The sequence below is a fragment of the Nyctibius grandis genome, chromosome 8 (assembly GCF_013368605.1).
Source record: "Nyctibius grandis isolate bNycGra1 chromosome 8, bNycGra1.pri, whole genome shotgun sequence".
NCBI classification, from domain to species: domain Eukaryota; kingdom Metazoa; phylum Chordata; class Aves; order Nyctibiiformes; family Nyctibiidae; genus Nyctibius; species Nyctibius grandis.
Window position 1 is genome coordinate 32,580,662 of NC_090665.1, and position 12,774 is coordinate 32,593,435.

Sequence of the window (12,774 nt, forward strand, 5' to 3'; positions counted from 1 at the left end):
AGAATTGTGATTCTGAAAATGAGTTCAACACCATGAGAACTTTGAAAACATTTATTCACTTTGTTACCTCAAGTTTGTTACTTCTGCACCATATTTTCAGGCCTTTTTTCCCCCCCAAATTTGGCTAGACCTCTGAAATACAGCATCAATCTTCTACACAGTAGCTCAAAGTCCTCTAAGTTGATGCTCATGTGACCATTAAGAGGTATTCTGTTGTTGCAAACATTCAACTCATCATTATTTGGGGTTTTTTCCTACTAAATATTCAAATGGCTCACAGTTATCGAACTATTCAATAACTGACAAATGTATTAATACCAAACTGTAATACTTCACACTTTTCATTATCTTTATGGACAGTAATTTTATATTACTATTTGCACACTAAGTTGTCTTCACTCCAAAACCCGATCCCATCTGTTTCAATTGCATGCTCACTTTTTCTTTCACTTAAGAGAAATAGCAAAAAGACTCAAGATTTTTCAGAACCACTCCTTGCTTTGAGTGTGTAAAAGGTTTAACAGCAACTTTTGAAAGCTAGCAAATAAAGTTGTGGTCACATCCCCACATTCGCCTAGCGTACTGCTACAAAACCTTAAGACTGTTCTCAACGTTCGTCATCAAACTAAATGAAACTACATCTTCCATCCACGCATAACGTCCAAAACAATTCTATTTTCAATGCTTTTTCAGACAAACTGTTCTTTACTGTCACATGTAGCATATTATGAGACCTCCCGCTTGAAGAATGCGAAGCTAAGGAAGAACTGCCATAGACAGTGCATGGACTGTTCGTTATCTGTATATTCATCTGCAGCAGAATTGGACTCTTTTCACAATCCCTAGCTCAAAGACACATACATGAGAGTAAATCTCAGCCTGTAATCCGATAAACATTTTACTGCATAAACCAGCTTTGCAGGCAAAAAAAAAGCTCCCTGAAGAACCAGCAGTCCTGACCTCCCCTAACAGTTTGTTCCTGCCCCAGACCATTTGCTGATATATGCCAGTACAAACCTTTATATGGCCACACAGTGAAGTGGATTGTGAATATGATCTGGCTGAAAACTAATTTAGGGGAAAAAAACCCCCATCAAAACAAAACTAACAACAAAAGCTGTTCACCATATAGCTGTCTGCACAAATGTAAAGCAACACAACATGGCACATACTCATTTTCAGCAGCAGGAGCAGCTGACAAGGTCTGACACTTTCTTTGAACAACAGCCTCAAGTCTGTACGGGCAAAGCTTCCCGTTCCAGTACATGGCATGGTCAATGAACCAACTACAACTTTTCCATCCTAAATTTCACAGAATCACAGAATGTTAGGGATTGGAAGGGACTTCGAAAGATCATCTAGTCCAATCCCCCTGCCAGAGCAGGATTACCTAGGTCACGTCACACAGGAACGCGTCCAGGTGGGTTTTGAATGTCTCCAGAGAAGGAGACTCCACAACCTCTCTGGGCAGCCTGTTCCTGTGTTCGGTCACCCTCACCGTAAAGAAGTTTTTTCTCATATTTATGTGGAACGTCCTGTGTTCCAGCTTGCAACCGTTGCCCCTTGTCCTGTCAATGGATGTCACTGAGAAGAGCCTGGCTCCATCCTCATGACACTTGCCCTTTACATATTTGATGTAAATTTACAAATTTACATCACAAACCTGCCTTGCGTCTTAGTGATCTGCAACAAAAACACAAACTGAATATACCTTTTGACAATTTTCAAAAATAGATGTTAAAATTCCCAAGTTCATAAGCAAACTATAGTGCCAGTGATATACTAAACCATATCATTAATACTATTTCCTGTTTAATTAGGCAGCCTGTATTTGGGACTTTAAAATAAAAAAAGAGGACTTTTTTCCTGCTTCTTTTAATCACCAACTCTCAATTTCTCCTCAAAAGTTACATGAAGTTTGTATATGTAAAAAAATTTATGTACATACATACGGATAGATAGAAAAATAATTTCAGAACAACTATGCACCACGATTATTTGCAAGTACTATTTCCAAATCACGTAAATAACAATTACACTTACTATTAGCTCTTATTCCTTTTAATAACCTATTTATTTCAATAGTCTAACAAATCTGAATACACAGAAGGATGTTACATATGTACTTATTAAGTTGATGTACATGTATTTTATTTTTAAATTTCATAAAGAAATTGTACATGATGGTGATCTTGAAGTGCTTTGAGTATTAAATTTTACAAGATAACAAAAAAAGGTGTATCAGCCCTTACATTCCAAGAGTTGAGCAATATTCTCCGGGTTTAAGGCCCAGCACTAATTCAGAAAACTACTACTGTTGTAGTAATCCACATGAGAAGTTCTCGTTTCTGACCGGATCTGCTTGCAAGTGTTTCTATCACGCTAGCAGACAGAGCCCCACATTACCCCTGTGATTTATCTCAGAACTTTGATACAATCTATTAGTACCTTGGTATTGCAGATTTAATTATGCCTTCTCCTGGCTATAGATCTGCCACCTATTATATTTTGTGACACTCTAATAACGATTGTGGAAAGTTAGTGGTAAGGTCCCCACCTGGTTCTTCTCAACACAAACAGCACCAGTTCTGCTACTTTCATTTTCAGGTTAACATGTTCTTGTGTTTAATGGAAACTTAAAATCTATGAGCCCTGCTACCATGTTGTGAGATAGCAAATGTTTGAAAAACCCCAACAGAAAAAACAGTTTGCTTCAGCACGGGACTACCATACATAACACTACAGAGATGAAACAGATAGTATAAGCTTCTGATTCAAGCTCTCTGATCTGTAGTTATTTAGAGAACAAGTCAGAAATTCTGTGTCATTTAAAAACCAATACATCTCCAATGAAGAAAATAAGGCTTAAAGAAATCCACAGGAATTGGAGGCAGAAAAAGCTAACTAATTTAGTCATGTCCACATTAAGGTTTTTACCAACATAGCCCAGTTTTCCTGATTTGCATAATAGGCCAGAGCAAACCTGCCCTGGGTCCTGCCATACATCAACCTTTCTTTACGGCACAAAAAAAAGAACAGGAAAAATCTGCATATATTAACCTTTCATAGCCCAGCCCAGCCCTTCCCAGCCAATCATTTCTTATTTGGTACCTGATAGCTACATATATATCTATAATAAAATAACATAGGCCTTTAATATAGATGCAGTTGTGCTAGCAAAACTACACTCATGCCAATATTCCTGGGTTTTTCCCCTGGTTACCCAGCAGAAGCGATACACTACACCGATGAGAGCACAGCTTTGCCGACACGGTGCATCCACTCCAGAAGTGCTCTGTACACCACTGTAGCAGCAAACAGGAACTACAGCCAAAGTGGGCATAATGTTGATATACAGGATAGGAACCTGCATCTATATCTAATAGCAAGAAAAACAGAAGGTGTGGCCTACTCTTAAAAAACAATCAGATCACCACCACCCACAGTTGGTGGTCCCACAACTGAGCCATGGTACCTGATCACGTGAACTCTCCCAACTTACCCTGTTTGTGAAGTTAAATGCATTAGCCTGAATAGCTTGATTTCAGCCTCTTGTATTACCCACAGCACAACAGCAGCAGAATTGCCAGCAGAGCTAGTCCACTTAGCTGAACACAAGCCTGCAACGGCACACGACTATCCTGTTCGTATTGTCCCTGCTCACCACAGAACTCAGCTATATCCTCCTCGCCAGCTGCCAGAAGTTGCACTGGCAAAGATGATGGATGCCACAAAACCGTGTTAGTTTGACACACGGTCAGAATTCCCGAAGGTTTGGGAAAGTACCCCACAAAGCACCACGAGAAAACCCACAGTGCAGAACTTTGCTCCATAGGATGCATGCCCAGACTGCCATGCAAGTCGTTCAATTCACTGGTGAGCTGTCAAACGTAGTAAGTAATCAGTAACTGCAAAATGGCAGTAACAAAAATGGTGTGGACTTGTGTCACTGTGACATAATTATATTGCTGCAGTTCAAATAAACAAACTAATCAGATAGAATGTTACTGTAAGGACAAGCCCAAAGCATTTTGTTAACTAATGGCACTACTGGTTTCTGTTTCAAGGTAGTACTTCCGAATCGTATCTCAAAGTAACAGCAGTCACGGATCGGATCCTACAACATAAACCTCTTTTCTTTAAAAACAAAACACGCTCCCCTCCCCAAACACTAGCAAAGAAGTTATTTTGCTTGTGCTAGGAATTGCAGACCAAGCATTAATAATTACAGATTCAAAGTACCATACAAATGCTTTGCCCATGCTACAGAGCAGTATCTCATGAGAGATACTTCAGCTCAGTCCATTCCTGAACCCATTCACTTACTGGATCCACGTAGAGTAAAAAAAAAAACCAAACCAACCAAACAAAAAGCCTACCATCAACCAATTTGTACCAGTTGTACAAGTGATTTCTAGGAAACGCAAAACCAAAAAGCAGACTGAGACCGTCATGCTGCATGTACCACACCATAAGGCTTTGTTACTCCAGTCTAAGTAGAGGCCATGTAATGTCTTAATCTCTAATTCAGCAAAGCACTGAGACATTGATGAAGAGATTCTTAATCCTATCATTAAGCCCTTAAATCACCATTTCCCAATGTAAAGGGAATGTTTATCTAGTTATTCTACTACAGATTTTAGGTTACATTGTAATGAATGACCATTTACAAGGTATAAAACTGTTCCAGCAGAGCTGTTACACATACTGTAACTAAATATACTTTTCTATTAGCCATCACTAATAATTTACCTTGAGTTAAAATAACAGATCTGGGTCTTAGAAAGACATCTGCTCTGACAAAGAAAAGTCAGTCAAATGTATACAAGTCTACATCATATACAAGTTCCTATGTTAACAGGCAGATGGACAGAATTCAGAAGATAGAAAAAAAAAAACAAACCAAAACAAACCCAAAACCCCCACCCATGCACCCACCTAAAGGTATTTTAAGGACTGTTTATGTTCCACTGAGAACAGGATGTATATTTTACTAATACAGGTTTTGAACAGAGTACTGTTTAAAGGGTAATATATATCCACAAATGGAAAAAAACTGGAGTGCTTCCCTAAATCCACCAAGTTCTGGAATTTGGTTCTCATTTGTAGGGACCTGAGAAGTCCCAAGCAGCTATACACACATTCTCATGTCTAAACTGCAGTAGACTAGTTCAGGATATTTTCACTTGAAAGTGACATTTTCTTGTTCTGAAGAAACAATAGTAATAAAAAATTATTTCAGGCTAATCTGTCCTAGCTGAACAGTATTTGAAGGCAGTCATACGGCTGAGTGTTCAGCCTAATTACGATGTCTGTTCAAAACAGATTAATTAGGTTACTTGTACCTTTTCAAGGTGTCTTTAGGCACTTGAGCACAGCTAATAATAAATACTCAGTACTTTTTATCTCTAAAAAAAGCAAGCAGCATTACCTCTATTCTAAAGATGGGGAAACTGAGACATGAGTAAGCAAAGTCATCTGCCTAATGTCACCTAGCTGAGAGCAGAGCAGTCAGGAATGAAATGCAGGTCTTCAGAGTCCCATCTAGTAGTTTAACCCAACACGGCGAGGTACAAGTGCCTAACTTTATATACATTTATATACAAAACATAGTTGTGTAACCTAAGACTCAGCTGTCCAATTTATATCATGCAGGCTAACAAAATACTGGGCATTTTTCAATTAATATTCTTGTCCCAGATATGAAACGGAAAAATGAAACAAACTCAAAACTATACTGGATGTGCCATCGTGTAAGCATAATTTACATATATTTCAGTTGTGGTACTGATCATCACTACTTAAAAAAAAAAAAGTTACCAATGGCCTTTAAACATGATCCTGTCCTGAAATTTATGCTTTAAGATCCCCAAGTACAGCATCTTACGAAATTAGATGACATGGGCTTCCATTAAAACAAAATACCCATTTAAAAAATCCCTTTATTCTGACCAATACAGAAATAAAGATATTTTTGCCAACATTTTGTAATTTTAGAAATATGTATTATGGCAGAGTTTGAAAAACTCATTCCAAGTAGAGCCTTTAACACTCCCAGTTGAAGCAAATGAGGGTCTGTTACATGCTTATTTACTTTAGGGCATAGCCCAAGTTCTCTATCTTGACCAAACAATTTCATTTAAGCAAATAAAACCAAGTAATATACTTTTTTTCCTGGCGATAAAATGTATTGTTTTGGAAGCACAATTTTGAGTGAACCAAAAATTTTCTTAAAATAAAGCCTATAACATTAATGAGAAAAGTCTAAAGTTTAAAACATTTACATTACTGTCTAGAAAAGAAGTAGTAGAGAACACCTAGAAGTACAAAAGTGCAATCAGTTTGCACACACAATAGCTTCATTTAAATACTCAAAGTAATAATTTCTGTTACCCCAGTGATATCAACTTACTATGCTGACATCTATCATTACCGCCAAGAACATCTTTGGAAATACACACTACCTCACAAAACCGTTTTTTTTTTAATTAAATGATTTTTTTAAAAAAAATTTTTTTTCTTATAAAACTTAGAAGATTTTATTTCATGGATGCCTTATTTAACAGCCTACAGCATCATAAATTAAAGTTTAATTTCATGAGGAAACAGTTGCCACTTCCACCAGGAAGCAAAGAGTTAAAGGCAGTGCAATTCACCTGAAAGCAAGCACTGGAGAGGCTAGTTTACCTGCCGGACAAAGTTCTAAAAGGATGCAAGCCCAGAGAAAGACAGCAGAATTTTGGAAGGGAAGGCAACATCAGCAATACTGGTTCTTACTCAAGCTCCTTCCCCCTCACACAAAAGAACCTGTACTGGAGATAAAAGGAGGTAAAAAGGTAAGCTGGCTTTACGTAATCTTTCAATCTTTGGTAATCAGGTAATTATTTTGCTGGTGAAGCTACTAAACAGAACAAACTAAAAAGAGGATTCATTTGCTGCCAAGTTTATTTTGTACTATGCATTTGCTAAATACCGAGGAATAAGTGTTGCATTTTTCACCTTGAACAAACTTACGTGAAAACTTGCTTAGAAGCAAGCGGTACTTTCCACATCCTATTAACTGTCTGTGAATTGTTTCAAGTAATATATAGAAGAATTGGAGAAAATATTTTGTGGAAAAAGCAAGACAGAAATATCTAGTGGATATCTGCTAGCAGAGGTTTTTAAGAAATCACTCTACCAGATACAGAGTCACTTTTTTTAAGTCTAAAACTGTCACTATGAGAGGTGTGATCTAAGGCCTATTTAATTAAACCCAGTAGACATTGAAACAAGTACGTATACTACATCTCTGTTTTACCACTTTCTTCTTAGCAGTTAGTTATTTTGCTCTTTTGTTTTTAATATTTTCTCAGAACTCACTTCACATCCTGTTAGTCAGTAGTTGTGAAAGTTTGCCAATCTTTATATCAGGAGAGTTCAATCGATTCGTGACTACTGGTCCACTTTTATTGACTTCACCCAAACCTAACAGTTAACCACGTACAGCACGCCGGAGTATGCAGGGCCATCGTAACCAAGTGCATGCAGTACAATATCAATAAGCAATGTGTTAGATTGATCACTGACTGATACTCACTTTAGATTCCATGTCAGGATCAAGCTTGGGATTAACACTGGGCTTAGCTTGTTTTCAGTAGGTTTTCACGAGTATTAGCAAAACATCTAAACCACATATTGTTCGTGATCTAGATCAACCCAGCTATGTGACACTTTCAACCTTTACAGTAGCCACGCATTCTACAACTTCCTCATCTTTCTGCGCAAGATTGCAATAAGCAAGTAAAAGCCCATTTTACATATAAGCACTTTTAAAGTTAGAGTTCTTCAGATTGAGGAAGTTTCCTCCTGAAGAAACATGACCGAAATGGCGTATCTCACACTTCACTGTAGTTCCCTTTACTTTGGGAGCATGCTACTAAACTAGCTTTTACGCACAAGTATAGTAAAAGTAATTTGTTTTGAAGAATTCCCCCCCCAAAATGATACTGATGCCTTTGCATTCTACTGCTAATATATGCCACTGCAAACAAAACACCACCTTTAAAGTGGTTCTTCCTGATATGGAAGTTCCTTTTAAAAAATACCTAAAAGTTAACAGTTTACAAAGCTTAAACCACACTGGGATTTCCACATTAACTTTGTAACTTTTCTGTCTTGCCCAAAGAACTGTATTTATCAATACAGAAGTTACCACATATAATGGAAGAGACAGTGCAACCAAACGATCTAATCCATCCTGTTTTGTTGGTTTTGTTTTTTTTTTTTTAATTAGTATCACTGTCAGTCTCATCTTCCAAGGAAAAAAACCCCAAACCAAACCCCCCCAACAACAAAAAGTCCCCCCCAACAAAAAAACCCACTCATTTCTGTTTAAATTAATCCAAAGCCCACTCTCAGTACTTCTATAGAAATTCTGCTTCCATTTAGCTTACCTGTAACACTACCGTAGTTACTTATTCACACAGCTCACCACTTCAAACAGGTTTACCAGCTTATATATCATTGTATCAAGTTGGTATTAACATAGCGATTCTTCCTAGACACTTACGAGCCACTGATTAAAGTTCAGCATTTTAGATGGATTCTTAGCCTTCAGCCATCTCATGTGCCACAATATTAAGTAGACTGCTACATCGCTGTTGTGCCTTCTTTTCCTTTGTTACTCTAGTGAGCACATCACTAACATTTAAAACTACAGGAGAATTTAACAGCACTTAGGAAATAAAATTTCTCCTTTAAAAAAGCATACCTTTCTAATTTCCATTCGAACATTAAATTCAATGCTTTCCATTTATGGGTTTCTTACTTCAGCTAATTGTCCAACTAATAAATTCAGAGACACATTCTTTGCCTGGTTAACCATAACAACCGGCATAGATTTAGTGGTGTATATTTAAAAAAAAAAAAAAAAAAAAAGAGAAGAGAAAAAAAGCAAGCTTTCTTTTGGACAAGGAAGCGGAAGATCTAGCAGGTTGAGCTGACATTTAAAGATAAGAGCACAAAAGTGAAGCTACCGAATTGCATCTAACCCTGTGGCTGACGAGCAGAAAAGTAACAGTTGCACGGGCAACCAAAACTGGTCAAACTACAGAGATGGAAACAACCAACCCTTGAGTTTTCCGGACCTTTTCCAGTGTTGGGGGGTTGTTTGGGAGGTTTTTTTGGAGTGACAAGAACCCTTGCCGTGTGACAAGTAACGTTAGTCGGCCCATTTTCTCCACTTCACAGGCTCCGAGGTCAAGGCCTACATAAAGGAAGCTGCTCCGACTCCTGAGCGGTGCCATGTACAGGAGAAAAGCTCTCTGCTTGACCCTGACGCAGCCGGTGGGGCGGCTACCGGGAGCCCCTCCGGCCCGAGCCCTGACGAGCGCCGTGCCCGGGGCGGCGGCGGGCGGGGGCGAGCGCTACCAGCCGCCGCCGCGGGAGCGGGCAGCCTCCGCGCTGGCGGAAGGCGCTCCCCAGCCGGCGGGGCCGCGGCCGGGGCGGGGGGCGCGGCCCGGGGCAGGCCCTGCCGGAGAGACGCGGCCGCTCGGCGGGGGGAAGGAGGGAACCGAGAGCAGACAAAAGCGGGTCGCGGTCGGCAGCGGGGTGGGGCCATGACCGGGCGGCGGCGCCTCCGCTCCCGGGGGAGAGCAGCGGGAAGAGGCCTGGGGTGGGCACGGGCTTCCGCCGCCGCCTCCCCGCGGTGGGGTGGGGTGGGGTGGGCGCCCCGCGCCGCGCCGAGCGGCGGGCAGGGGGCAGCGGGGCGCGGCGGCGGCTCCATCCTCCCTGTGAGGGAGGGGAGCGGCGCAGGGCTGGGGCGGCGCCCCGGGGGGACGCCGCCACCGCGTACCTGGAGCTCGGTGAAGAGGATCTCCCTCTCGGCCGCGTTGGACGCCATTGCGCTGGGGTTTGAAGTCCGCACCTGGACGCTGCTGCCGCCGCCGCCGGCGGGGAGGGGAGCGAGGGAGGCGGGTCCGGGGCCGGGACTAAGGGCGCATCGGGGGTGGGGGGAGCGCTCCGTGCTCAGGCGGGCAAGCAGGGGGACGCGGGAGGGGCTGCTGCCGCCCCCCTGCTCTCATGGGGGTCGCGCCGGGCGCTGAGGCGCGGTGCGGTGCGGTCCCCGCCGGGCCGCGGTGCGCTCCCCCGCCCAGGCGCGGCGCTCGGCCCTGGCAGCGCTCGGCCGCCGCGGCTGCTGCTCCTGCGGCCGCCGCGGATGTCGCACCATTTGGCTGTCACCCTGTCGCAAAAGCGTCGCTGCTTTCCGGCTCCCGGAGCACGTGATGGTGTGTGTGTCGGGGGGGAGGAAGCGCGGGCTCCCTGGAGGCCGCCGGCAGCCCGCCCCCGCCCCCCCGCGGGCAGCGAGGCGCGGAGCGCGGCCTGGCCGGGAGGCGGGAGAGGGGGCGCGCGCGCCTCAGCCCCCTCGGTCCCCTCAGCCCCTCGGCCTCCTCGCCGCCTTCCTCCCGTGTCGCCGCGCTCCCCTGGCGGCGCTTCCCCCTTCAGTAAAGCTCCAGCGCTGGGAGTCCTGTCGTTTCCCCCTGTGATGGCGGGGGAGGGGGGGCGTGTGGCGTATCCCTGGTGTTAGGAGTCGCTGGGGCTCCGCTCAGCCAGGCCTAGGAGACGGGTAAAACCTGGCCGTTTTTAGCAAAAGCAGCTAGCTCAGGAAGGAAAGGTTATGCTTGTCTCAAGCGCCCGGAGAGAGGGCAGCCATCTGCCGCCCTAGGGACCTGGAGCAGTGGCCCAGGAGGTTGTGGTGAGTGGGGGCTGTAAATGCCGTTCTTAAAGGCCAAACATATGTACGCGGCGTGCTTGGTGAGTTTTGGCGAGGGTTGGCACTGTTCAGTTCGTCCACAGGGTAATAAGCTTCTGAGAGCTTCAAAGTCAATTTGAGTGTCAGGGAGGAAGTGGTTTCTCTTCCCTCTTGGCAGCATGTGACACTAGCATTTATACTCAGTTTCCTGCCCTTGTCGGTGTGGGGTTTTTTTTCACCTGTTCATAAACACATACTTTCTGTTGGCTAGTTTATACATACGCATGTGTTCTCATGCCACCTTAATATTGGATGTTACATTGGGCTAGTTGGACTCTTGCAAAACGCTGTGTGGAAGCAATTAAAAATTTATATCTGTGCAGTTCATGTCAAACTCCTATAAGATGAGGTGTTTTTGATAGATTCATCTTCATGCAGGCATTAATATTTGTTCTGTTTTTGCTAGTGCATCTCTATGGCTACAGGTCAATAGTAATCTATTTGCTCTAGAACTGCAAGTTAAATTTTGGAGGGTTTTGTGGTTTTGGTTGTTTTGTGGTGGTTTTAATTGAGGAAAAAAGAAACGGGAGAAGTAAACATTAAATTACCACTACTATTCCTAGCAAATCTGAAACATTTTAAGTGTTCTTATACTTCCGATGTTGAGCACCAAACAATCTGAAGTACTGTCTATCATACAGTACAAAAGAAGTTTATGGACATATTCACACAGTTAATTTCACGTAAAAGAAATACTATGATAGTTCTACAGTAACAATGTGCATCTTTAGAGAAATCAGACTTTCTCACTGACCTACACCTGAGTAACTGTGGTGATACAGTTCATAATCTTGCACATACACAAATCTACATATAGACTTAGTCCACTTGAAGCCAGTGGCTTAATTTCTGCTCTGTGTGGCCACACAATTACAGGCTGGGAGGAAAAGGGGAAAGTAGAGAGGAAGAAAACTACCTGTCAGTTGTCTAACAGTCACTGTTTTACAAAGAATATCAAAAGTTCATAAATCTGAGAGTTTTAATACAAAATTCTAATTACTGTTCACTGCTGCATTGGTACATGACAGCAACCAGTGAGAAAAACATATATTAGATATCACAAAGAAATATACAACATCCAAGGCTAAATTGTAAATTGTGTTAAATTGTATCAGGAACTGGCTTAGCACTTGGATAAAATATTTGAGGCATACACCTTCTGTAGTGAATGTAAATTCCTCAAATGCAGTTTGGGTTCTTGAGTGATTTTTTTACTTACTGTGCAGTTTTAAACTACCTGAAGAATGATAACTTGGGAGGTCATGTAGGTCACTTTTCTGAGTCTGGGCATCAGGTAAACATCTTTATGGGATCAAGAGCCACAAGGTACATAACTCATACCTTAGTTATAATGAAGGAGAATTTCAGAAATCATTCATATGACTCAGTTGTGGAAAAGGCTGCGTGGGGGAATCCTAATTATTCTTCACCAGCGTTCCTGGCTCAACTTTTCCCGTAGCCAACGTTTCACATTAAATTTGTGCTAGCACAGCTTTGCTGTCAATTGTATGAAGTAGTCTTAGTTTAGCAGTCACATGTCAAAAGGCATGAATTGGCTTTACTTGTGGAGCATGGTGCAGTTTTGGGCACATTGTGGAAGAAGGTGGGGGCAGAGGGTCAAAGACAGACGTTTATACAATAATTCTTATTTTGAGCATGATAGGATTATGCCGAACTGTATTTAAAATTCATTTGAACTGGTTTTGAGAACAGATGTTTAAGGGTATGTAGATGTAATTAGAAATGGCTGGATTACTGTGACTTAGTGACTTCATATACTTGTCAGCATGTATGTGGTCTATTACCACAGCTTGTCTATCAGCCTGCCCCCATTGCAAGGGAGGAGGAGCCAATGCGCTAGCATGTATATTTTACGAGATGCGGTCAGAGGGAAACACAGATTGTGCCCCAAAGAACATTCATAGGTGTATGAGTGGGTGTCAACAAAGTTACTGAAGTTTTGAGATTCGGTCTAAAACAGG

At 42.3% G+C, this 12,774-nt stretch overlaps 1 protein-coding gene across 4 annotated transcripts in view; it reads right to left on the minus strand.

Annotated features, from left to right (window-relative positions):
- The window catches only part of PKN2 (protein kinase N2), a 57,701-nt gene extending 47,580 nt beyond the window's left edge, over window positions 1-10,121 (minus strand). For 3 of the 4 annotated variants that reach the window (XR_011048628.1, XM_068406124.1, XM_068406125.1), the window contains exon 1: window positions 9,836-10,121. Coding sequence is in view for 1 of the 4 variants with exons in the window: in XM_068406124.1 (XP_068262225.1) it covers window positions 9,836-9,883 (48 nt within the window). In the remaining 3 variants the exon portion in view is untranslated. Of the gene's footprint in view, window positions 1-6,656; window positions 6,676-9,835 lie in introns of those variants that run through there. The other variant, XM_068406127.1, reaches the window with a different exon arrangement.
- Window positions 10,122-12,774: the final 2,653 nt, after the last annotated feature.